At 35.1% G+C, this 26,981-nt stretch overlaps 1 protein-coding gene across 3 annotated transcripts; it reads left to right on the top strand.

Moving 5' to 3' along the window:
- Window positions 1-2,127: 2,127 nt before the first annotated feature.
- Window positions 2,128-26,981, top strand: LOC106667538 (vacuolar protein sorting-associated protein 13A-like). 3 transcript variants are annotated; one of them, XM_014395538.2, is made up of 61 exons: window positions 2,130-2,314; window positions 6,912-7,063; window positions 7,130-7,237; window positions 7,301-7,427; window positions 7,486-7,654; window positions 7,717-7,925; window positions 7,988-8,162; window positions 8,335-8,608; window positions 8,666-8,885; window positions 8,945-9,279; window positions 9,343-9,542; window positions 9,611-9,777; window positions 9,850-9,967; window positions 10,028-10,475; window positions 10,531-10,761; window positions 10,823-10,965; window positions 11,021-11,213; window positions 11,272-11,385; window positions 11,519-11,698; window positions 11,764-11,956; window positions 12,022-12,167; window positions 12,240-12,483; window positions 12,538-12,725; window positions 12,781-12,950; window positions 13,011-13,272; window positions 13,333-13,429; window positions 13,497-13,693; window positions 13,757-13,885; window positions 13,946-14,258; window positions 14,315-14,430; window positions 14,483-14,708; window positions 17,070-17,169; window positions 17,233-17,387; window positions 17,447-17,679; window positions 17,745-17,872; window positions 17,949-18,243; window positions 18,313-18,515; window positions 18,576-18,696; window positions 18,755-18,970; window positions 19,034-19,249; window positions 19,353-19,516; window positions 19,587-19,773; window positions 19,838-19,963; window positions 20,022-20,168; window positions 20,224-20,346; window positions 20,429-20,611; window positions 20,664-20,846; window positions 20,914-21,093; window positions 21,466-21,600; window positions 21,657-21,808; window positions 21,874-22,030; window positions 22,087-22,280; window positions 22,341-22,536; window positions 22,595-22,753; window positions 22,816-22,939; window positions 23,688-23,717; window positions 24,069-24,195; window positions 24,254-24,320; window positions 26,344-26,489; window positions 26,551-26,677; window positions 26,764-26,981. In XM_014395538.2, the coding sequence occupies exons 2-61, from the start codon at window positions 6,923-6,925 to the stop codon at window positions 26,908-26,910; spliced, it is 10,554 nt and encodes a 3,517-aa protein (XP_014251024.1). In that variant the 5' UTR covers window positions 2,130-2,314; window positions 6,912-6,922; the 3' UTR covers window positions 26,911-26,981. The 3 variants fall into 3 exon arrangements, with proteins under 3 accessions (XP_014251026.1, XP_014251024.1, XP_014251025.1); XM_014395539.2 differs by lacking the exon at window positions 23,688-23,717; XM_014395540.2 differs by lacking the exons at window positions 24,254-24,320; window positions 26,344-26,489; window positions 26,551-26,677; window positions 26,764-26,981 and having other exon boundaries at window positions 2,128-2,314; window positions 23,624-23,717; window positions 24,069-24,183.

Genomic DNA, 26,981 nt, shown 5'->3' with positions numbered 1-26,981 from the left:
AACGTTTCGATCTTTATTGAGATCATCTTCAGGGCTCAAAGTGGGTACTCTCGACACGACATGCAAGAATGGCACAATTACACAGAAGACAAACACTTTGAGCACTGAAGATGATCTCAATAAAGATCGAAACGTTGGCACGATAAAGAAAATGGTTTTCAGAAACCTACATCACACCAGACCGCATCTCACGATTTCTGAATAATTTTAAATTAATCTTTTTTTAAAGCTTTTAATGTTTAACATTTAGAAGAACATGTAAAAATTAAATGCATGTAACTTTCAAAATTATATACAATTAAATAAAGCATTTTCCATTTAATTAAATCTTTTTAATTTTAAATTAACCCTTTTCCGCAGCAAATTACACGTTTTAATTTCAAATTAACACCGTTTAACTCAAATTAACCTTTTTAATTAAAAAATAACGCAGATGGTATGAAATATAAGCATGAAAATAAAATTCCTACATATTTAAGAAAAAATTATATAAAATAATTGGGTTCTTAGAAATCCATATGAAAATGGATCACAATTAAAATTATCATATTTTTATAAAATTAATTATGAAAATAAAGGATTCTTTTTGTAATGTGAAAATTGGAGAAAATGTGGTTTTTATTCGTTCGCTTATTTTAGATTTTTAATGTCGGAAATTAAAAGAAGAATCCTTTGTTTGATTTTTTATTAAATCGCATATCGTTTTTAGTTTGGTCATTAATTTCCTTATTATGGTCTTCAAAGATCCCAATTTTGATTTCAAATGTAGAAATTGAAATTTACTTGCTTACATTTAATTCCATTTCGTAGGTTTTTCGATGTTTCAAAGAAATGGTTAATTTGAAATGAAAAAGGTTCATTCAACGTTAAAGGCAGTAAATTTGAAATTAAAAAGGCCAGGTTTAAAATTAAACGGGGTTAATTTGATGTAAAAGAACAAAAAAACCGTTAATTTGAAACTAAAAGGATCAATTATGCCTTAAAGCAGTTAATTTGAAATTAAAAAGGCCAGGTTTAAAATTAAACGGGGTTAATTTGAAGTAAAAGAACAAAAAAAAACAGTTAATTTGAAATTAAAAGGGTTAGCTATGCCTTAAAAACAGTTAATTTGAAATTAATAGGGTTAGCTATGCCTTAAAAACAGTTAATTTGAAATTAAAAGGGTTAGCTATGCCTTAAAAACAGTTAATTTGAAATTAAAAGGGTTAGCTATGCCTTAAAAACAGTTAATTTGAAATTAAAAGGGTTAGCTATGCCTTAAAAACAGTTAATTTGAAATTAAAAGGATTAGCTAAGCCTTAAAAACAGTTAATTTGAAATTAAAAGGGTTAGCTATGCCTTAAAAACAGTTAATTTGAAATTAAAAGGATTAGCTATGCCTTAAAACCAGTTAATTTGAAACTAAAAGGATCAATTATTTCTTTAAAAAAGTATATTGAAATTAAAAAGTGGTGATTTGGCGTAAGCTATAACAGCATTTGTTTCCAATTAAAACTTCTTGGAACAAGTATCAAATTTTAAAGAGAAAGTAGGGGCTTAACACACACGGTTATTAAAAGACGAATCCCACAGGTGACACCGACATGTGCCGTTTCTTCAGTACAAGAACTATACTGAAATCATAAAAACACATTTAAAATAAATTTCTATGTATTAAAATTCATAGACAATTTTAAAACAATTTTATATGACTAGTAAATATTTTTTAGAAAAACTATGTTCTTGCTTTGTCTTAAAAGGTATTCGCTTCTAAGTCTTATTGGATGTTATTGATGTCATAATTTTTTTCCTTTTTGTCGAGAACTGCAATAAAAGAACGACAGTTTGAAATTGAAGGTTGTTTACACTTAAACAAAATAGTCATTAATGTTTATTGGTTCGAGGTAATTTATGACCAATTAGTCTGAGAATGTTTTTCTTGTTTCTATTAATAGATTTTTGCAAGTGGATTGCCGGTTGACCGACTGCGAGCAGGACTTCGCCGGGCTTCGTACTCGGCCGTAAAAGACAAAAAGGCCGATTAGTCTATTTAAAAAAAAAACAATTAAAAAATAAAACAAATGCATAAAGCACATTCGGAGACGGTGGATTTATCAATGAGCGAGCGCAAGGTCGGGGTTTTCGTCGATCAATAAATACCAAAATGGCCGTCCTCTCCTTGCCTACACCTAACCTGCAGTAGGCATCCAGTCGGCGAACCGTTCGCAATGGACTGGAAAATTTCATTTCAACAATAAAAAAAAAAATATCCAAAATAATAATAACAACCGCCCAACAATTCCGACGAAACTGCTGTTCAACATTTAGAAGAAAAGTAAGGCTAGTTGATAGGGTTGTTCAAAATATATTTTATTCATTTATCTCTCTTACACATTTTTCTTTATTTCTGTATATTATATTATTTATTTTTATATTTTTTAAACAATTATTAGATATGCAGATTTTTTTTAGCTCTGTTAGTAGATACAAGATCATTGATTCGCAACTACACAGTTCGTCAGTTATATTCATTAACTTTTTTTTAAAAATTGAATCACAGTTTTTTTTGTAATATCTATAAGTTTAAAATTTGTCTCGAGATCTCTTTCCGCATGACTGCTTTGCCTTGCATTGGTCCGGGCCTGTGTTGGTGAAGAGATGGTAAATTGGATTAGTGGTGGCTGTCGTACCCCCTGGCAGTTTCCCCGTTAGCCTCCCTTCGCGAAAAATTAACTTTTCCCCCCTCATTCGAAAAATCGGATTTGAAAGCCGGAACGAAGAAAACTGGGTTGCCATATGGTTGGGAAACTCGCTGTGCCCGGGCCAATGCGGTCCTTATGGCCTATATTCGTTTTTTCTTTTTTTACCCGATACGGAAGTGAATTCCACGATTACAAACATCCCTTTACAATTCGAACTAAATTTTGATCGTCCTACAATAATTCAACGTGAAAGGTTTAAGGCTGACAATGATAAGTTATCAGCCCAACCCGTTTCACGCCTTTTTTTTTATATAATAATATTTTTCTTCTATATTTCCCTTTGTATTCCATACAACCGGACAAAAAAAATTACAAATTTCCTAACAAAAATGTCCCGTTTGTCTGTTTTTTACCTGCAATTCAATTTAATTTATAAATCGTCCTTAATAAAATAAAACGATCGATAAAAACATATTTTCAAGATTAGTATTAAAATTGTTATCGTTTGCATTATTTTTATCCAAACGTTCAGATTTGTTTCTTGAATATAATTCTTGAAACATATTTCACATAACATTTTTTATTATTTGATCGGGAAAATATTACTTGACTGTAGATCAAAGTATAAATAATATCAAAAGAAATTTCAAGATTTTGATTTCTGAAGTTTTTGAAAACAAATCTAGCGATTTGAAATAGATTATCCTGGTGGTTTGAAAAATATCCCGACAGTGTCGACAAAGCACATTTGAATTTTTACAAAATACTTCTTTTAAATGTTTTGAAAATATTCTCCTGAAGTTTTCGACAATTGACCTGGACGTTTTCACAAATCTCCTGACAGTATCGACAAAATACTCCTAAAGTTTTGAAAACCAAAACTCTTGGTGCTCTGATAAAGTACGTTTTAAAAATCTGACAGTGTCGACAAAGCCCATCTGAGGTTTTGGAAAACAAATCTCTCTGTGATTTCGAATAGGAGGTTTACAAATGATAATATCGTAAAAATACCCCTTCTTTTCAAAATTTTAAAATGATTCTTCTGAAGATTTCAAAAATTTCTTGACAGTGTCGACAAAAGTCTTCTAAAGTTTTAGAAACAAGACTCTTCAAAGTTTCCCTAAAATCTCCTGATAGTATCGGTGAAATACTTCTTAAGTTTTGAAAAACATATCAACTGGTGGTTCAGAAAAGATTATCTTGAAGTTTCGATGCAATCTCCTGACAGTATTGCTAAAATACTTCTTAAGTTTTGAAAAAATAAATCTCTTCGTGGTTTAGAAAAATTTCTTTTGATGTTTCATAAAATCTCCTGGCAATATCAACAAAATACTTCTTAAATTCTGAAAAATAAATCTCTTCGTGGTTTAGAAAAATTTCTTTTGATGTTTGGACAATATCTCCTGACAATATCGACAAATTTTTTCTTAAGTTTTGATAAACATATCACTTGGTGTTTAGAAAATTTGTTTTGATGTTTGATGAAATCTCCTGGCAGTATCGATAAAATACTTCTTAAATTTTGAAAATAAATCTTCGTGGTTTAGAAAAAATTGACTTGATGTTCCGATAAAATCTCCTGGCAATATCGACAAAATACTTCTTAAGTTTTGAAAATAAATCTCTTCGTGGTATAGAAAAAATTGACTTGATGTTCCGACAAAATCTCCTGACAGTATCGATAAAATACTTCTTAAGTTTTGAAAATAAATCTCTTCGTGGTTTAAAAAAAAATTGACTTGATGTTCCGATAAAATCTCCTGGCAATATCGACAAAATACTTCTTAAGTTTTGAAAAACAAATCTCTTCGTGGTATAGAAAAAATTGACTTGATGTTCCGACAAAATCTCCTGACAGTATCGATAAAATACTTCTTAAGTTTTGAAAATAAATCTCTTCGTGGTTTAGAAAAAACTGACTGTTCCGATCAAATCTCCTGGCAATATCAACAAAATACTTCTTAAGTTTTGAAAAACAAATCTCTTCGTGGTATAGAAAAAACTGACTTGATGTTCCGATCAAATCTCCTGGCAATATCAACAAAATACTTCTTAAGTTTTGAAAAACAAATCTCTTCGTGGTATAGAAAAAATTGACTTGATGTTCCGACAAAATCTCCTGACAGTATCGATAAAATAATTCTTAAGATTTGAAAACCAAATCACTTAGTAGCTCAGAAAAGATTGTCTTGAAGTTTCGATAAAATCGCCTGACGTTTTGGAAAAAAATTTCTAGAGGTTAAGAAAATATTCTCTGGGCTCTTTAGACAAAACCGCCCAAAAGTTTAGAAAAAATACTGATTGGTTTTGGAATGCGTTCTTTTGAACGTTCCAAAAAAAAGTCTGGAGAATTAGAGAAGATCCTTTCGACAATAATCTCTGCTAATGGGGGGGGAGAGGAATTGGCTGGAGTTTTGGTAAGTAAATAATTTGACCTATGGAAAAGGTTCTTTTGAAGTTGTTTCGAAAAATGCACCGAGGATTAGAAAAGATTATCTTGGCGTTATAAATAAAACCATATATTTTTTTCTTTCTTTACGTCTCTTTCTCTCTTTTCTATCTGACTTGATTTTGCTTTGTTTGCTAACAGTACTGTACCGCTGCGTTCAAATCGTACTATTTTGTTTATCGCACAAAATTTCACTTTTTCACTAGAACAAGAATCGACGAACCGGAAAACCATTTTTCATTAAACCTATGTAAACAATTTGCCAATGTATATAAAAAAAGTTAGAAGCAAATGAACGGATAAAAGAGTAAGAACGTTGATTTGGCGGATATTTCAAGATAGCAAGGGGCACAAGCGGAAAAGAGATAGGAATAGTAAGAATAATTGAAATATGATTGTAAATGTGGCAAATTTACAGGAAATATATCGATTAGTTTGAATTTGACAGTATTAGATTGGATACTGTTTTTTTTTTAAATACTTATTTTAATTTTGACAAAAGATTTGTCTCTATTGTTCATCTCTCCGACGTCCACTCCCGCTTTCTTCGAATTGCTCCCTTTACTCTTTAACAAAAGTGAAATCCGACGAAAATAGATATTGTGAAATATTAAAATTCCCGATATTCAATTCCATTGGATTTTTTACCCCCCCCCCCGGTGGTTTTATTATTTACGACTCGAGAACTTTCCCGATAATCGACAATTGCGGTTTTCTCCTATTGTCTTTAACTCCCTTAATTTCAAAGCTGATTGGTTTTATTTTCGCTATATTTAGTCACGAGGGGGTGGAGAGTTTGACTTGTGCACAACCTAATTTATCGACCCCCCTCCTCAGTGATATTAACTTTAATGGCTCCTGAATTTAAGCCCGACCCTGAGAAGCTATTTAAGGGCCTTGATAGAGGAATTAAATAAATTTCTTTGTAGCAGCTATTATTTTCATTAGCCAGTTTATTACACATAACTGTAGAAAAGGAGAATACATATAATACAGCGAGAATAGGCGAACCAGGAAAACAAAAGCTTCCCGGTTTGACACGTTAGTTTCTCGAAATTATCGCCTAAAACGGCCACCTGTAGGTTTATCATTATTATTAGTTCAACATTATTTTAAAACCATTTTTCTCATTAATAAAAAATGTAACTAACCGATAAATCCTCATCTCAAACTCCTTCCTGTCGAACAAGAAGAAGAAAAAGATTTCATGGAAACTAAAAATAAAATGACGGAAGAGAAAGGGTTGTATTAAGGAATACAATGATGTTAAGACGTCCGGTCCTTTGTACAATGAAAAATTCATAGACTGTGAAAATGGCTCTCAAGTTCACCGATTCTTCAGCTGGGTTTCCTTTGTCGAGAGTCTTTTCCGGGATTTTTCACGTACCGAGAGGGGGTAAACGTTGGATAAACATTATTAAAGGCTAGAAGATTTAATTTATAATAATTTGATTGGCTTTTGACAGATAGGTGAAGTTTCAAGAGAAAGGACTTTGAACCGCATAGTTTCTCCCTCAGTCTGCGTGTGTCTCTCTCCTTCCCTTTCTCCGTCTCACTCTCTCTCTCTCTCTCNCTCTCTCCCTCTCCCTCTCTCTCCTTTTTTATTTCTCCCTCTCATTTTCTATTTCTCTCCCATTTCTCTTTTTTTTGTTAGTATTTTTGGCACTCTTAAGAATTATTATCTGTAGAAATGTAGATTTTTAATACACTTTCGACCATACAGTGGTATAATTTTTTGTGTTCTTAGTTATATATGTATATATTTTCCTTTTTTCATTCAGGGAGTCCCAAGATGTTTGAAAGGGTGGTGGCAACTCTCCTTCACCGTTATTTGGGCAAGTACATCCAAGACCTCGACACCGAAAATCTAAACGTCGGGATCTTCGGAGGTCAAGTCCAGTTGACGGACCTCAAAATAAAACCAGACGCTCTTGTTAGTAGTTAAAAGATCACCTAATCAAAATGTTCAGACTTGATCTAACTACTTAATTTTGTATAGTACGAACTGGATTTGCCTATCGAGGTCAAAGTCGGAGCCATTGGAAGGATCAACATCAAAATACCATGGGGATGCTTCAGCAAAGAGTCCGTCGTGATAGAAATGGAGGTGAAGACATTTTGTTCACATTATTTTAATTTTTATTTTTTTAAATCATTTTTTTTATTTTAGGAAGTGCACATAATAGCCGCGCCTATAACAGACCGCGAATACGACCCAGAGAAAGAGAAAAGACTGATGAGAGCTTCTAAAAGGAGAAAACAGGAATTGTTAGAATCAGGAAATATTTTAGGAAATGGTGATTAATTGAGATTTCAAAAGTTTTATGGGCCAAAAAATAATTCAAAAAATTTTAGATGCTCCAGAATCTCCTACATTCATTGAGAATCTTATGACGACAATAATGAACAACTTACAAGTATTTATTCACAACATTCACATCCGCTATGAAGACTCAGTGATGAGCGAAAACCCTTTTGCATGTGGGATTTGCCTTCAAAGTATATCTGTTGAAACAACAAACAGGTAAAATTTTGTTGTAATTTTATTATTATTTATTATGTTAATTTTATGTTGTTTTTTTTCAGCAAATGGAAGCCGACTACGACGATCCAGTCACTTTCGTCCGTATACCAGATGATCCGGTTGGAATCTCTGTCCATCTATTGTAATCCTGTTTGCTCAGAGCTGGTCGGAAAAGACCCAGGCCAGGACTCCGCTGCCCCTTACACCTGGAGGAACGACATGAAAAGGGGTCTGGAAACGTTTAGCGTTAGAGGGGAAGAGTTCGAATTCAGTAGGTCGAGTAGATTTGTCAAAAACCAAAGTAAAATTTCAACTGGAACAATTCTGTTTCAGTATTGAAACCGATAACTGCAAAAATGAAATTGATTGTCAACAAATCGAATGAAGCGCGAGTGCCAAAACTTTTAGTTGACTTTGTCCTGCAGGACGCTGCAACGCAGCTCTCTCGTCTTCAATATTTAGCGCTCATCGAGCTAGCAGACTCTTTCAGAAGGATTAACATAAATAGGTAATTTGGTAAATTTTAGTTCCTGAATTATCCTGTTATGTAATTTTTTAAAAGAACAACTAGCAAACAAAAACAAAAGTTTCCTTAATTCCTTACAGACTATCCTAATAGATTTTTTTTAATCTTTTAAAATCAATTCAAATTGTGAAAAACAAATATTGTGAAATTTCAGGCGTTTCAGGAAGTTTCATCCAGGGAAGAAGCTTCCAGGAAATGTACCTCTGTGGTGGAAATATGCGTACAATGGCGTCCTAGAACAACGCATAAGACCGTTTACTTGGGAGAGGATCAAAACGCACAGAAACAACTGGAGGAGGTACTGCACCCTTTATAAGCAGATGTTGCTCAAACCGACAGATACCGAACTCAAGCTGGATCTTCAGCAGTGCGAAGACTTGCTGACAGTCACTGACATCATTATAGCAAGGGAATACTCAAAATCACAGGCATGTATAAAATTGTATAGATTTTTTCTTCAATTAAACCTTTTACGGTTTTATTAGTTGTTGAAAGAAGCACCAGAACGTGTGAATATAATTGAAAAGCAAGGCACGTGGTGGGCGAGGGGTGCCAGGTCAAAAACTTACAAAGAGCTTGATGTCGTAGCGGATAAAGGTAGAGGAATCTGGGCCCAACTTTCGCCTTGTGAAAAAAACCAAGTTTTCGACGCTATCGGTTACTGCCAGGAGTACATTGTATTTGACAAGCCGAAACAATACATAGGTAATTGAATAAAATTTTATGACTAGATTTTAGTCAAATGACGAATTTCTGATACGCAGAGCATAAAATTAACTTTACATTGGCCAACTGTTCGCTGAGCCTGCTGAAACGAGGGCACGAAGTACTTGTTCTGACACTTGCTCAATTTTTGGCAAGCCTTGAAACCCGACCGTCAGCGAAAGCTTTCAAGTTTTCAGCAAGGGTCGAGAGTTTTGTCATTGAAGGGGCTAACATCGATCACGACCTCATACCTGTGATTACCGCTGACAATATCTACACGGGAAATCCAGCTTCGAACTTTCTATCCCTCGATTTTGAAAAGAACCCACTTAACTCTGAAGCCAATTACGGGCTTACGATAAATCTAGAACCAATTGAAGTAGTATACCATGAGGTAGGGCAAAATAACTCCTTTCTGTATTAAAATATACGTTTATTAACTTTTTTTAACTTTCAGCATGCTATATCAGAATTGATCAGCTTCTTTCAGACTGCGAACACATCCCTGTCGAAAGCTTTCCACTCCCTGACAGAAATCTGCTCGGCAGGTATCAAATCAATGACAAGCAAGGCGATAAAACGATGCAGCTCAATTGACTTGAATATAGACTTCAAACTTCCGTATTTAGTTGTACCTGAACTCGGAACGTTACAGAAGTAAATAAGTTTAAACAGTTGACTCTATTATAACAATTTTTAACAATTTATATCTTTAAAATTTTCAGAGGTGGAAATTTAGCCATAATTGATTTCGGACATATTAAAGTTACAACCGAACTTCAGCCTAGTAATATCAATTTGGAAGATGCGACGCATATGGAACTGGAAGAAAGGCTTTACGATAGATTCAACATAGAATTTATGGATTTTCAAGTCCTGTTTTGTGATGCTGGTATTTTTTTTTTTTTAATAATAATAATTTACTTTAAAATGGATGATATAAAGTTTGATTTTTAATTTTAAGGAGATGTCTGGAGAGATGCAAAGAAATTGAGTGATACCGAATTCCATCTCCTGCCAAAACTCCAATTCCAGTTTTCATTTTCTAACAGTGTAAAACCAGAATATAAAACATTACCAAGGTAAATATTTATTTTTTATTTATAAAGGTTTTTTATAAATATTATTCTTGTGTCGTACAGGTATAAATTAAATGTTGGACTGACAAGTTTAAAAATCAACGTATCAGACAGAAAAATTGGTAGCGTCATGGATTTTCTTGACAATCTGCCGCTTCCTTCTGTGAACACGGTGCATGTATCAGAATCGTCGAATATCGTTAATATAGCGACTTGTAGCGAGTTTGTCAACGATGTTTATAAAGGAGACCCATCCCACGAGGAGATGCTCGAGCTTAAAATAATTCTCATCGAGACTGTAATAAACGCGATTAACCGACCAGGCCTGATGTCGGTTTCAAAGGGCAACGCGAAAGTCGCAACGATGCAGGATCACAAGAACACAATATCGACTGACCAAAGCGACGAAGAGATTGAACTCTGGGCTAGAACGGTCGACCTGCCTGGTTTCGACGACAATGTCTCTCCGAACAATACGATAACAATGCTCTTGAGATTCATAGTCGGCGAGGTGAGATTTCAATCGATACGACAATATGACATTCTCAAAATAAAAACTTTTACAGATAGTAGTTCAGCTATGCAGATCTTGCAACCGCATCGACAAACCGTACCTAATGCTCAGAATATCCAACATATGCTGTGACGCTGCGCTTATGGAGTACGGACCTGCCATACAAGCCTCAGTAGGAGGGATGCAGCTAGTTGATAAACTTCATACTGCTCCTTCTGGACAATATCTTGAACTTATCGCAACAGATCAAGGATGTGATTTAGCCACAATGCTTTATAGAAAAGTAAATTCTAATTTAATACACTAAAACAGTAAAATTTGAATATTTTTTTAAATAATTTTAGGTCAGAGCTGACTGTCCTGATTTTAAGAGCCATTTTCACAATGTGGAACAATCTTTGGTACTGGACTTTTCAAGTGCAAGGGTTGTCCTGCACAGAGAAGCTTTTGTCACGCTCAACAAATACATGCAGTACCTCCTTCAAAAGTATGCTTTAATCAAAATTTCATGCGAAAATATCTCAAATAAAATATATTTTCAGGATTCAAAACCGGGAGATTTTGCTCGTTCAGAAAGTCATGAATAAAATACCACTGGACGCCTTTGCAAATCTCTGGGATCAAAAATCAGACCCGCCTATACCGCCGGGTGCGACAAAATTCAGCTATTCGACCCGAATGCACGAATTCCACCTCAAGTTTTGTGATTCTGATGTTGAATTTTTGGAAATGAAGGTCTCTAACAGTAAAATAATTCGTTATGGGTTTTTTATTATTATATTATAACATTTAGGTGAGCGGACTGGAAAGCGATTGCCTGTTTAAAGCCAACGAGAGGATGGTTTTGCAATTTTATTTATCATCTATTTCCATCGATGATCTTACAGGAATGACTCTTTATCCTAAGGTAAAGTCAGAAATAATAAAGTTTGTTCAACTCCGATTAACTGGTTATTTATCCCTGGATCAATCAGGACAGGACTTTCAACAATTTTCAAGTTCATCGTATCGTATAAAACACAAATAATATTATATTTTAGGTTTTAACAATTGATGATGAAAAGGTCATAAATTTCAAGTACATCAGGCACAATCCTCGTTTTTACAAAACAGTCGAGATCGAGACAAAAAGGGACGATGTTAAATCCGACGGCAGCCTTAAAGTACAAATCGGCCGGATACAGCTTGTCGTTCTGTCAAAAATGATCATCGATCTGCAAGTAAAAAATTTTAACTTTACGCAGATTTTATTTAAATATTTTTATTAATTTTTCCCCATATAAAGCACTTCATAGAGCCTTTCGTGAAACCAAATATGATCCATGCGTTGTTCAACAAAATCGACAGACAGTTCCAGGAGAGATTCGCCTTGCTTCGGTCTTGCAGCACTAAAATCCACCTTGCTCTTGACTTCCACACACCTTCGTTTCTTTTCCCTCAGAAAATGTCATCCCCCGACCTAGTAATTATGAGCCTAGGTAAAATCTACAAATAAAATTATTTCTCAGTTTATCTTGTAAAAATTGGATTTTTTTATTCAAAGGGGATTTAAGCGTAGAAAACTTTTTCAAAGAAAAAGTAACAGCTGAAGGTACAGCTACGCCCATTATAGACAACATACTCATAAAATTGGATAACATCCATCTCAGCAGAGCCATAATGACTTTAGCAGGAACATTAGAAGCTCAGGTAATATTAATTCATTATAAAAACTAGTAAAAGTTTATTTATTTAATTAATATTATTGTCATTTATTAAAAGGAACCAGTCATCGAGCCATTAAGTATTAAAATTGATGTGAAAAGAGCGGTGAATTATAATGATGCAAAGGCAATCACATTATTTGCAAGATCCATGAACGGTAGTTATTCCCAACCGCCTTCGCAGTTGCTTTTATACCAAGTAGATGGCTTAATCGATAATGTAATGATAAACTTGGGTCAAAGGGATTTGACGACGATTTTAAGCGTCTGGGCTGATAACTTTAAAAACGGAAGTTTTATAAGTAAGCGTTCAATCATGATTGTTTGATAAAAACTGATTTTATTCTTGTTTTTAGGTGAAGTTTGTAACAATTGGTCTCCGACTTCGCCAAGCGAGATTGTAACACCTTTGCCACCAAGCGAGGACCAGTCTGTACGTAAACTTCAGGCATTTTTCTATCAAAATGAACAGATCAAAAAAGAAATTTCAGTGAGGTTTAATTTCGAAGGCCTTCACATCTATTTGTTCAGCGATTGCGATGAGGTGGGTGTTTATTTAAAAAAAAAAAACTTGTCGGATTTTAAATTTTCAAATTTAGGTGTTAAGTTCGCCGATGAGAGATATGAACCAAGGCCTGTGTAAACTGGAAACAGGAGAAGCTTTGCTCACCATTGACGTATTCTCGGATAAAAGTTTGGAATTGAAGACTTCACTTTCTACTTGTGTTGTTGAGGACATAAGAAAAGAAACCGACCCGGAGAATAAAAAGTATAAGTACAATTCTTAAATTTAAACAAATCTTTCTAAATTTTGTTTGTCTCTTTTTAGAATACTTCAGATACATTCTCCTTATATGGAGGACAATAGCAACATATCGGTTTCAGCACCGCCGATAATCGACGCGACATTTAAACAGACCCAGTCTGGTGATAAATGCATAGATGTCCTTGTTGAGTGTACTCGGCTGAGCCTTTCAATATCTTTCATACTCGATTTCACTCGGTTTTTAATGGATTCACTTCCACCGGATAAATACACGGAGGGAGGATTGATCAACCACGGTTATGTCGGAGATGGAGCTGTCATTCAGGTAATCCTATCATTTTTTTATTTTTTTTTATTGAATTTTTTTATTGAATTTTAATTTCAGGCAAAGCCAATTGTCGAGTTAGCAAGGCCTCCAAGTTCAGTAGACAGTACAAGCGGATATTTTTCATCGAGGGCTTCTTGCAGCGATGAACAAACAGGTTTATCATTTCTAAAAAATATTTTTACATTAAAGAAAATGTTGACGTGTTGCTATTTATGTTTTAGGAATAAGTATATCGTTGCAGATTAGGAAACCGGAGATTATGGTATATTCGTCAGGTGGTTATTCGCTCTTGCTCAGGACAGAAGTGATTGTAGACTACTCTAGGCATATCGGGAGGGAGTCTTTGGTTTTTTCATTAGCGGGTCTTCGGATTCTCACAAAATATCAGAACCCTCATAACGAACAGTCTCCTTATCTTGTAATAAATATCTTTTAGTATTTATAAAATGACAGATTTTAATGGTAAACAAAATTATTTCAGGTTCTGCAACCTTGCGATGTTGAGTTTGCTAGAACGATAAAAGCTAATGACGGAGGACTAAAGATTACGATGAATGTGAGCTTTGTCGATTTTCACATAACTCCGAGCATCATTCACGCTACAAATTTGGTTTGTAAATTTACATATTTTGACACTGTGAACTTGATTTTTTTTTTTTCTGGTTTTTAGATCTTAGATGAGTTCAATGTTGGAATGAGCGCTGAAGAAGGTGACATGAGTAACATGCTGTTTGGCAATGTCGAAATAGAAGATCTCTGGTCACCTAAGAAAATCGTACCTTATCAGTTCGTTCACCACTCAGAGAATTTCGGCTTTGGTAGAGATTCAATGGGCAGAGTGAGCGAAATGTTCACGATAACTGTACCAAAAGTGAGAGTCATGTTCGAGCTGGAGGACGGCGTAAAGCGTGCACCAATGATTTTAGTCAAAACAGTCGCCGATGCCGTAATAAGTAACTGGACTTCAAATCTGCAAATGAAAGGTTTGCGTTTTATTTTATGTCTTAAAACTGACTAATTGAATATAATTAAATTCTAGGCAGTTTACAAATTCAAGCGTCATACTATAATTCTCAAATCGGAGCCTGGGAACCATTATTAGAGCCTTCTGTTGAAGACGAGGGTATTTACAGGCCGATTGAAATGCAAATCAAAGTACATATACTTTTCTTTTTTTAACTTTATTTAAATAAAAACCAAAAAATAGATTTTCAGAGCAAAAGCATATCTCATTCAACCAAGGCTGAACACAGAGGAAAATGGCGACAAAGAATTGGTTAATTCTATGTGTAAAGTGGCGCAGAGTAAGAGCTTTCAGCGTGTCTTGAATTCCGAAGAGTCAGAAACATCTGCAGATGAGCAAGATGTTGAAACCGGATCGATGCTGTTTATAAGAAAACGATCGCACCGCGAACACATCAAGACGAAGCATGGTATTTGATTATACTTGTAATTTTTTTTTTTTTTAAATCTAGCTCTACAGTCCATGAACTTTTCCTTGCATATAATTTCTCTCCAAACATCTTTGTCCTACACCCTTCTCCAGTCTGTCAGTTTCTCTGCATCATGTCTCCAGATTTTTTTCAGGCATCCTCTTTTCCTTTTTCCAAGAGGAATTTTTCAACATGCCCAAGCCAGTACTTCTTGATTTTATAAAGTATACTATATCTCTGTGCTGCTACAGGTCATCCAGCTCGCAGTTAGGCCTTCTTTGTCTCATTTTTCCTTTCAAGGGTCCTCAGAGCCAACAACAATAAAAGTCTCCAAGTTTTTGGCTCAGCATTCAGTCAAACCAAGGATTTATTTGGGTTGTCTTAATTTGGTGGTCTTAGACTTTCTCACTGTCTAAAAATATTAAACTTAAGAAGCCTTAAAGGCTAAAGACCACTCCAGACGACTTCAACAAATTATGATACAACAGGTCGCTGAGAAACACACCAATGTAAAATGCTCATCCTCTTCAAATATGAGTTGCTAAACATAAAATTAAGCTTCCTTCTTGAAGGCTAAGACTATCATGTATTTAGTTGCATTGTTGATTATTAGTCAACATTCAGTCAGTAATTCAGACAAAATTTCAATTATTATTGTACATTTTTTCTTCTTCCCAAGAATGTTGTCGGTATATCCCAAAATCTGGCTTGTATTGTTGAGCTGCCATTAAGTATGGTTCTTCTAATAGCTTTTATGTGATGCCAGATTAAATAGAGCATAATCCAGCCTTATGACAGAATTAGACTAGAAAGTTTTGCCTATTTGCTTAAATCTTTTCAGTCATTAGTCCTACCTCCCATAAAATTTTCCTACAAATATTCCCCAGATTTTTTACATCACGCCTTCAGGTTTTTTCTCGTCCCGTTTTCCTTTTTCTGGGGAATTATGTATATATCATCATGGGGGGGGGGGGCTTTCATGAAGTGTACTATATCTTTGTGCTGCACATCATTCAGCTGCCAGTTGTTGTTTTTTTTTTTTTTTTTTTTTTTTTTTTTTGATATCAGGAACTGGAGGAGTTCCCTCCTGAGCACTACATCTGTTCAGCTTACTGTACTTTATCCCTGGCTCTATTTTTTGGGGACTCGCAACCCAAGTGTGAATTTTCAGCCCCCAGTGTTCTTCCATCGAAGATCTCATTTTTGAAGGGGGTTGGGACCAAATTCAGGGTCGCTGAGATCTGAACCCTCTTCCTTCCTTGAGGCCTCCGGTCCCCTTAGGAAAAAGTCCAGAGGTGACGGTGGGGATCGAACCCTCAACCACAGGATCTACTAGCTGAGAGTCTGATGCCTTAACCACTCAGCTACCGCGGCCCCCTCAGCTGCTAGTTAGTCACATGATTTTTCCTTCAAGGGTCTTCATGTTCTGTGTCAGCCTCTTTAAGTGTCCAGGTTTTTGGCTGAAGTAGCAGCCTCCTGTCCCCTTAGGAAAAAGTCCAGAGGCGACGGTGGGGATCGAACCCTCAACCACAGGATCTACTAGCTGAGAGTCTGATGCCTTAACCACTCAGCTACCGCGGCCCCCTCAGCTGCTAGTTAGTCACATGATTTTTCCTTCAAGGGTCCTCATGTTCTGTGTCAGCCTCTTTAAGTGTCCAGGTTTTTGGCTGAAGTACCAGCCTCCGGTCCCCTTAGGAAAAAGTCCAGAGGCGACGGTGGGGATCGAACCCACAACCACGGGATCTACTAGCCGAGAGTCTGAAGCCTTAACCACTCAGCTACCACGCCCCCTCAGCTGCTAGTTAGTCATGATTTTTCCTTCAAGGGTCCTCATATTCTGTGTCAGCCTCTTTAAGTGTCCAAGTTTTTGGCTGAAGTAGCACCTGGTCAAACCAAGGATTTATAGAGCTGTAGACAACATTTCAATTGTATTTCTTCTTCTTCTCAAGATGCCAATGTCCCAAAATCTGACTTATACATTTAAGCTATCACTTGGCATAATTCTAATAATAGCTTTACGTAAAGCTAGATTGAATATAATTTTGGAGAGGGCAACACCTTGCTTTTGACCGAGTTAGACTTTAAAGTTGTGCTTATTTGGTTGCCAAACGCTCTTGCGACAATGGGATGCTAAATTCTTGTAAAGCACTAAAAAGTTCTGTTAATTTAGGCAAAGGCAGTTTAAAATCTATAAAAATTATATGGAGTCAATATTACACTTCTACCATTTTTCAGTAGCACCTCGTTTAGGCCTAAAACCACATTGTTAATCTGTTAGAATTTTTTCTAAATAATACATTTTTAATAATAAATAATTTAAAAAACCTCAGTGTCTTAATTAATAATAAATTGCTATTTCAGAAAGTGTCAGTTTGATTAGCTATCCGGAAGACTCCGATTCAGAAAATGAAGAAGGAGTCATGGAAAAATTGGCCAATGCTATAAATCATCTTTTTACAGGGTTGGTTGTTTTTACAAAGTTGAATTTATTTATTTGTGCTTTTTTTTATAATGAGAATTTTAGTGATAGCAGCGATGGAGAAGCGAGCGACAGCAATGACTCAAATGGTGCTGAGCCTTCGCCAGACACCGACGATGTATCAGAAGCCGAATCAGCGACTAGCGTTTCGAACACAAACGCCGGAAAAGACACAAGACCGATCCTCATAAAAAAACGAAGTAAAACGAACAAAACAAAAAGGAAATTGTAATAGTTAATACATTTATTATTTTTTTAGGTGATTCCATAGATTCAGGATTGGAGACAGAAGGGATCGACAAGATTGCAACTTATGTCATCATCGACATGAAAGATCAAATCGAACTGACAGTCACGCCTCAGTCTCTCAACGTCGTTCAATCCTTGTACTCTGCTTTTACAAATTTGGCACAACTTCCTTCTGAAAATTCTTTAAACCTAGTTAACGACATTACGCCTAATTCAACTGTAACACTGTTGTCAAAAGCAGAGGTAAATTTATCACTAATAAATTTTAACATTTATTATAATATAAGAAAAATTTATTTTTATAATAGGTCGGACCAGCAAAGGTTTTAATGACAGCAACCTATGAACATTCTGATTCTATTCCAAGTAGCCCAGCCTCGTCAACAGCGCCAACAGATTTTTTCAGCCCTGTTGGATCTGACGTCGATGGAGATTAGTAAGATATATATAATTTTTTTTTTGTACATGCTAAGAGAAAAATAAATTTTAAAAAAATATATTTTTTTTTTTAGTTTTGAGGATGGCTTTTCAGCGAAGAAAAGCGAACCAGGCTCGACTGCAGATATGTATTCGCCTTATTTAAAATTCCCGATTGAACCTGTGTCATGTCTCTATAAAAAAGTGACGGATCATCGAGTGCGAGTCCAGATTCCAAACTTTGACCAAATTGAACTCCTATGCCCTCAAAGGACTTGCAACAAACTTCATCTTCTTCAGCCTATAAAACAAAACACTCGTTATTACATTGTTCTGAGCATAGTGTGCCACGACTGGGGGCAAAGTGTCACACTCAGGTCACCGCTGCAAGTAAGCAACTTTTTATTTATTTATTTTTTTTTTTTTATCTGTTCTTTAATTTTTAACATGTTTGTTTAGATGCGGAATGAAACATCATATGCGATAGCGCTTTATTACAAGAAATCCATACTCGAATCAATCGGCTACCCTCTTATAGGAGAATCGACAAACCCTTTTGAAGACACGTACAGGATTGCCATTATCGAACCAGACGAGACTTTCAACGTTCCGCTTACGGTCGCTCACCACTGCAAACTCTACATAATGCCTGCTCATGTCGAGTAAGTTTAAAATATTTTTTAAAATAAAAAAGACACTGATTAATAAATTATTTTTATCAGTAATTACGGAATAAGTGATACAGCTCTTTGGTGGCAAGATTTAGCTGTAGATTTGAACTCGCCGAAGGATATAATTTGCCCTTCTAAAAATGAAAAAGACCTTACTGTTTTTTCAACTAGGGTAATTTAAAGACATAAAATTTACATATATTTAAAATATACAAGGGTTTTTTTATTAGGTTTTGTGTGAGGATGGTGTTGCAACTCACAGGCAGTCTAGATTAATACCAAACTACTTGATCCGTCTAATTCCGCCACTGGCGTTTCAAAATAGGCTGCCGTATGCTATTGAGATCAAAATACCTTCAGTTGGATTCGAAGCGAGGATCGAAGCCGGGGAAAACTCCTACTCTTACAGTCTCAACTTGTTAAAAAGCCATAAAATTTTTGTAAACGTGAGTTTTGTCATTTTAAATCGGCTGAGGCCAAAATTAATTTTTTTTTTTCATTTTCATCAGGTCCCGAGTTACCTTGGCATAGTCTGGGCGGGGAGTTTCACCCTGAGTCCTGATGCAGAAGAAAAAATCATAGGCATGGCGACTGAACAAGACACGGAAGGCGGGAACAAACAACTAGGTTTGAACATGAAAGTCGAGAGGAGTGAAACATGCGAAGTTATACTTTACGCTCCTTATTGGATCATCAATAAAACAGGGCTTCCACTTCAAATCCGAGTAAGTTCAATATTTTTCTATTTCTTATATTACCAAGTGATTTATTTTGAGGCAAATATTTAAAAACCAATATATTTTTATACAAAGTAAATTTGAATAACAGGCTTCTTTAACGGACGTTGTGTATGAAGCACAAGGAGAAGAGCCGCTTTTGTTCTGCTACAGAAAACAGCGAAAGCCTTGCGTCAGATTAAGGGCGTACCATTCCTCCTGGTCGTCTGCATTTTCCATGGACGCTTTCAACACATCTGGCCTCGTGATTTGCAAGTAAAAAAATTCATTTTCTTCAAATGTCAATGCAAAACGGAAATTTGGATACAAAGTGAATTTTTTGAAGGGACCGCGAGAGGAAAAGGCGCTATAGGATACTTCTCAAAATTGAGCTTTCTGAAGTCTGCCCGCAACTCATAAAAATAGTCACCCTTCTGCCCAACTTCATTATATCAAACGAAAGCAAACGGCCATTGAGGTTCATGGAAGAAAATGAAAAAGCCGATCTTTGGATTGATCTTAGCCCATCCCAAGTAAGTATTTTTTCCCTTAATATAATGATATTCTAAAAATTAAATTATATTATATAATCCACAGTCAATTGCTTTCTGGCCTGAGACGGAGAAAATGAATATGTTCGTTAAGTATAGAGATAGTAAAGTTGTCTCTCAGCACTTCCCGTTAGCCACAAACCACTCAACAGTCCTCCGAATGGACAAAGGGGTATATTTATTAAAATTAATTATTAAATAGAGCAAAACAAAATTAACTTTCCTTCTAGGGTGCACTTTGTGTGAAAGTAGCGGGTGGAGGTGACAGGCCGTTTAGTGTAATATTTCACAGTTACACAATAGGCGACGCACCAGTCAGAATTGATAACTTATGTGAGGATCTATTCTTAAAAGTTCACCAACAGCATTTAGGACAAGTATGGGTTTAATTCATACATTATTATTTTTATTTTAAGAATGTTTATCGCCTAGGTTGCTCTATTAAGTCCTTATCAATCAATGCTTTATACATGGGACGATCCGTGCAAAGAAAGATCTCTTCTGTGGAACGTTTACAATAAAAAGTCCAAGGATTACTTAGCCGAAGTCTGGAAGGTAAGACAATTTTTATAAAATTTAGGCCGAGGAGTTATTTTTATAAATAGATCGGCTTGTCTTAACAGAATTCCTTTTTAAGGATGGCTACGGGCAGGAAAAAGTCAGCTTTCACATGGTGAAGAAACAACAGTCAACACCGCAGGTTCCGACAGTGACGGCAAAACTTTCAGCAAGCCTTAAGCGGTTTTCGACTGTCCCTTCTCGGACTGGAGGAAGCAGCAGCAGTGAAGATTCCGAATCTGATGAACTTCAAAAGCCTCAAGTAATAATTACTTTGAAAAATTTAACTTTTAAATAAATTTGAACTTTTCTAGTTAATGAAGAAAACCAGGAAAGACAAAGTGGTTGTTTATTGGGTCTCGTATTTAGAAGGTCCACAGAGGGTTCTTTTATTTACCCAAGATGAAAGGGTGGCGTATAAAACAAGATTGAAAATTGACTCGGAGAAAAGCTATCTCGAGCTTTTCTTCTCTTTGAAAGGTTTTGGCCTCTCATTGGTAAATTTCACCTTTTTTTACTTTTCTTTTTTTAATTGTGTTACAACATTTGTGGCTTTTGTTTAAGGCAAATGAACAAAACGGCATATTACGAGAAGTGGCCTACATCACTTTGAGAGATTCGGCACCTATTTGGGAAGTTAATGTGGCGCACAAGTGGAAACCGTTGACTCTAGAGTTGGCAGCCTGGATTGAAGAACGTTGGAGGCAAGATTCCAAAAAAGCACAGATGAAGGAGCTTGTCCATGTAAGCTTAAAAACACTTAGAAAGGAAATTCATTTTATATCTTTTTCAAAGATTTATTCAACAATTAATTACGGTTTTTAAGTTGAGATAAAAAGTCAATGGCACGAGCGGGATTCGAACCCACAATCTTCAGCTAGATACGCCGCTACCACTTGAGCTATCGTGACCTCGATCCACTCGGACGCCAACTTCCCATCTCAACCCCACCTTTTGAATCTTCCCTCCTTTTTGCCATTTTCGAATCCCGCTCGTGCCATTGACTTTTTTATCTCAACCAAAAAACCTTATTAATTGTAATATATTAATTAGTCAAGCGGACCACGAAATTAGTGAATTTAATGATTTATTCAACGTTGACACGTACGATTTTAGGTTGACTTTGAAAAAATGCACATGACAAAGCCATTCTATGGAGAATTACAAAGAAGGTACATTCCTGCAGCTTGGTTGCAATACAGAAAGTCATTAAACTACAGCTACTTCCAAATGAAAGTGCACAGGCTACAGGTGGGTGATTTCTTTTTTATTTCGCTCTTTCTTCACTCCTTAATTTGAAATTTCAGGTTGAAAATCAACTCCACAACGCTGTTTTCCCGATTATCCTCCATCCTAAACCTCTACCGAGGTCTGTCTTGAGGAAGTCCAATGACAGGCCTTGTTTAGCGATAGCTGTACTGAAACGACAGCAAAATTCACAGAGCGATGATGTCTACAAGTACTTCAAACATTTTGTTTAAATTAATTATTGTGAGAATTTGTACAAACTTTAATATATTACAGGTCGATAAAACTACTAGTTCAGGAATTCACGCTTCAGCTCGACCAGAATTTTGTCTTTAACATCTACTCAATCATATCACCTTGGATGACCGAAACAAAGCCCTCTGTCAGGATACGATCAGACATTACAGCTTTGTACCAACCACTTTCAAATTGGGTACTTTGTAATTATTATAAATTAAACAATTGTCTATAAACGACTTTCATTTTCAGTGCAAATTGTCGAACGATCCAAAAGTAATTATCGAACAGATTCATATTTCACCGATAAGTCTTCAAGTCAACTTTGCGCTGAATGGCAACATCCCACATCACGTTTACGGAAAGTCGTTCAACCATGATGTTATATACTTCTTATTCGATACGCTCTCGGCTTCTCATATTGAAATGAAAGGGCTCAACCTGAAGTGAGTTTATAAATATTTTATGTTAATTATTAAAAAAATCTAATATTTTAATGCCTCCAGGACGACATATTATGAGAGAAAAGGCTTGATCGATACGAGGCAGAATCAAATATTAGAAATCATCTCGCATTTCACATCCCAGCTTTTCCCTCAGATTCATGTTCTCGTATTCGGCCTTGACATACTCGGAAATCCTTATTCGCTAGTGACTGACTTCACAGACGGCCTCGGCGATATGTTCTACGAGCCTTCATTTGTAAGTTTAAAATTTATTTCATTCAAAACCAATTGAGAATTGCTTTTTTTTTTTTAAGTTTCAAGTTGAAAGTCCTGAAGAGTATTGTGACGGCTTGCTGATGGGCGCTCAAGTTCTGATAGGTCACATCCGCGGCCCATCGACATCCAGTACTCTCATCACAAGCGGTCTTACAGACTCTTCTACGCTTCTTCAATTCGACGACGACTATAAAAAGGTAAAAAAAGAGCAATTTAATAATGGAAAAAAAAAACATTTTTGTTAAATTCAAACTTGCAGAAGAGGAGATTATGCTGTATGCAACAAAGCGGAGACCTTCCCCTCGGCATCGTCTGCAACAGCAGAACGTTTGAAGTCGGCATCGCTTTGGGGATGTCCGGCCTCATAATAAAGAACCAGTCAGGTAAACGAGTACAATGTATTTTTCAGATAAAAACAAAATTTAAAAAAAAAATGTGTTGTGTCCTTTAGTTTTTCAACTGAGAGTTTAGTTTATCCCTTTGCCATAAAACCATAAATCCCGTTCCCCATTAGAAAAAGTGTTTGTTTTTTCTAAATAACCAATTAGTAGACAAAATAGTAACGTAGATAAAAAAAGTTTTTACTAAAAATAAGTTGACACAACTGTTCATCTTCTAGACCTTATCTCATAAATTAAACAGTACAATTAAATAAATTTAAAGATAAATAATCATTTTTTTTAAATAGTAAAAAATGCCATAAAAATTCAATCGTTTGTATTGACAGGCCCAGATTTCATTATCACTTTTATTTTTGTTAATTTTTACATAAAAAATAATAATAAAAATAAATTCACTACTGTAACCAGATCATAAAACAATAGTTAAAAGGCCAATTTACACGCATGAAAGCCATTTCATAAATGTAAATCAGTAGAGTTGGTAGAATATTGTGTTTGCATGCTTGAAAAAAAAAATAAATAAATACAACAAATAAAATTGAACACAACACAGTTTTCGTCTTAATACAATTTTGTTTCATCCCTCCACCGAATGTGTTAATAACACAAACAGAAAAGTCAATACATTACTACTTTTTTTTAATGTTAATGTTAGTGTTGATGTAGTAGTGATTGGTGTTACTGACTTGTGTGGCTTTTTTTCTTCATGGCCGTCCCTTGTGTTTCAAAGGACAACAGCAATTCGGACCTACAACAACAGGTTTGCATGATTCTTTTGTTTTTGTTCTTTTTTTAAATTTTTCCTTATCATTTTCTACTACATTCACAGGCAAAAGATTTAATTTTGAATCTCATTATTTTATTATTTATTAAACTTTTGGAAATTGCCTTAGGTAAATAGGCGTAAATCATAATTCTTAAAAATGAATCATTATTAGAGAAAAATACTTTCATTTTTGCCAGTGCTTGTTTTAATTGTTCCTCAAAATCAGTTTTTTTTTATTATAAATAATTATTTTATTTAAGTGCACCTTTTTTTAATTATTTAACAAACCTTTATTGATATATATTTAAAAGTCCCTATGGTTAAAATTGTTTTTTTTTGTTTTAGGCCTCCAACAACACGACGGGCTTGAGCTGTTTTTCAAAAGCATAGGTAAAGGTCTCATGGGTCTGCTGACGAAGCCGACCGGAGGGATAGTTGACTGTATAGCCATGGCTTCGGATGGAATAAAACGGTAAACCTTTAAAAACACATACTTTATCTCTTTTTTTAACAATTTAATTCTTTCCCAGGGCTTTGGAAATGGGAGACGAGTTTGTTATGAGGACCAGGCAGCCGAGATACATGGATCAATACTTGGTAAAATATGTTTGTTTTTTCTTAATTTTATCGAATTTTCTTTTAAATAAAATCATAAAACTTCATAATCAGTTCCTAGAATTGTTTTGTGGCAATATATAAAAAAATATCATAATGATTTTGCTATTCAAGCTTGGAAATAATTATCGTCAAAACAATTTAGATTAATCAGGTGTTCCTCGAGGTTCACACTTCATTACTTTTTTTTTCTCTCTCTGTAATTAAACTTTTGGATAGGTCATAAAATTTCATCGTACATCAATATCATCCATTACAAATTATTATTTTTTTATTTATGATAGTTTGAGGGCTAGCAAACTGCTTTTTTACTACCATCACAAGCCTTCTTCTTCTTTACCATTCTTTTATTTTGTTGTTTTGCACCATTCTTTATTTTATTCCTTATAATTCATTTTTCACACATACATGAATATACTTCATTTTTACTGTCCCTAGAATACTGGATATTCCTCAGTCATTCCATTCTCGCTAATAAATACATTCACACACACCAAACTGCATTCATTTTATCTCAAATTACTTGATATTCCTCGAGGTAATTGGGTAATAAGCACTACATACATTTACACTAATAAATACATTCATACTGCCCCAGAGTACTCAATATTCTCAGGGCATTGTGGAAGAAGCCTCATCATTCACGCTAATAAATACATTCACACATACCAAACTTCATTCATTTTACCTCAAATTACTTGATATTCCTCGAGGTAATTGGGTAATAAGCACTACATACATTTACACTAATAAATACATTCATACTGCCCCAGAGTACTCAATATTCTCAGGGCATTGTGGAAGAAGCCTCATCATTTCATTAATTGGGAAAGAATTCCCCCCATTCTTGCTAATAAATACTTTCACAAACACCACAATTCATTGACAATGCCCCAGAGTATTTGATTTTCCTTCGGTTAATTTGGAAAGGATTCTGCCCCCATTCTTGCTAATAAATACTTTCACAAACACCACAATTCATTGACAATGCCCCAGAATATTTGATATCCCTTGGGTTAATTTGGAAAGGATTCTGCCCCCATTCTTGCTAATAAATACTTTCACAAACACCACAATTCATTGACAATGCCCCAGAATATTTGATATTCCTTGGGTTAATTTGGAAAGGATTTCCCCCCCCCCATTCTTGCAAATAAATACTTTCATGAACACCACCATTCATTGACAATGCCCCAAAATACTCAATATTTCTCCAGTTAATTATGAAGGAGTTCCCCACCTATTCTTGCTAATAAATAAATTTATACGAACCTGGCTTTACTCCCCCCCCCCCAGAGTACTCAATATTCCACAGGATAATTGACTAAGAAACCCCTCAAAAAAGACTAAGAAAATACATTATACAATATTCATTACCTTGGGGATTAGAAGGGGCCCCCACATTTCTTCTAATAAATACATTCATGTACATCATACTTTATTGCCCCAAAAATACTCAATATTTGTCCAGTTAATTGTGCCTATTCTTGCTAATAAATACATTTGTTCCTAAATATGACTCCAAAGTATGTTATAGTTCAGTGATCCCAACTCTCGTAGGTCATGTAGAATGTCAAAGTTCTCTCTTTGCACACTTAATTCTCAACAAATGGTTTTTTCCTCAACAGTGATAATTCTCCTACACGAGTACAAGCGAGGTCTCACATCCGCTAGGACCCCATGTCTGGTCTTGGTTGACCCTACGTGACACTTAATCCATTAAACAATTGAATAAATTTTTTACAAGGAACATGACAGAAGTAACAAAATAACACACATGCAAAACACCGAATATGGGGAAAATACAAAAATTTATCAGACAAAGTGAGAAAGACTAGACCAGGATGATCAAAAATGGATGTAGTGCATTACCTTGCAGACAATGTTTCATATTATTATTATATCAACATGATCTTGATAATAAACATATTCTGTCCTTCATAATTTTAGTCTTTCATGTTTTTGTAAGTCCAGATGAATAAATTTTTCGATATTGTTTCCTCAGGGAGTTAAACCGTATTCTAACTACGAAGCTTCTGGAAAACAACTTCTTTCATTGGTAAATAAAGGCCACTACGCTGACACAGATACGTACTGGACTCATGCTCCGCTGACTCCGGATGGAAGATCATTTCTATTAGTTACATTACAGTAAGTTGTTATGTTTATTTATATAATATAATAAATTTTGATATTAATTTTTTTTTTTTAGTCATGTGTTTCTAATAGAAAAATGCCGACTTTGGGGTACATGGGAGGTCGAATGGGGCGTCAGGGTTGACGATATCATGTCCGTTCCAACAGTCGAAAAAAGCGCACTGGTTCTGAAAGTCCGTCAGGTATTTTTTTTTTTTTTTTTTTTAACTTATATTTTGTTTAACTTATATAAGACAAATTAATCAATTGGTGTTGTATTGTGAAAAAGGACGGCACGTTCACGTACATGAACGGTGACGAGCGCACAGTTCCGAGCAGGGATAAGCCGATACTCCAGTGGCTGCAGAAAAAAATTGAATCCGTCATGATAATCAACATGGAAGACAAGCCGTGCCCTGTCGCAGTCGAGGATTGAATTAATTAATCGTTTTTAAAAATTTAATAAAAATAGACGGATCCGATGAAGGAATTAAATATATTTTTGTA

This window comes from Cimex lectularius, unplaced genomic scaffold (assembly GCF_000648675.2).
Source record: "Cimex lectularius strain Harlan isolate CLEC.00 unplaced genomic scaffold, Clec_2.1 scaffold74, whole genome shotgun sequence".
Taxonomy (NCBI): domain Eukaryota; kingdom Metazoa; phylum Arthropoda; class Insecta; order Hemiptera; family Cimicidae; genus Cimex; species Cimex lectularius.
The sequence above is the reverse complement of the archived record's forward strand: the minus strand, read 5'-3'. Positions and strand labels throughout refer to the sequence as shown.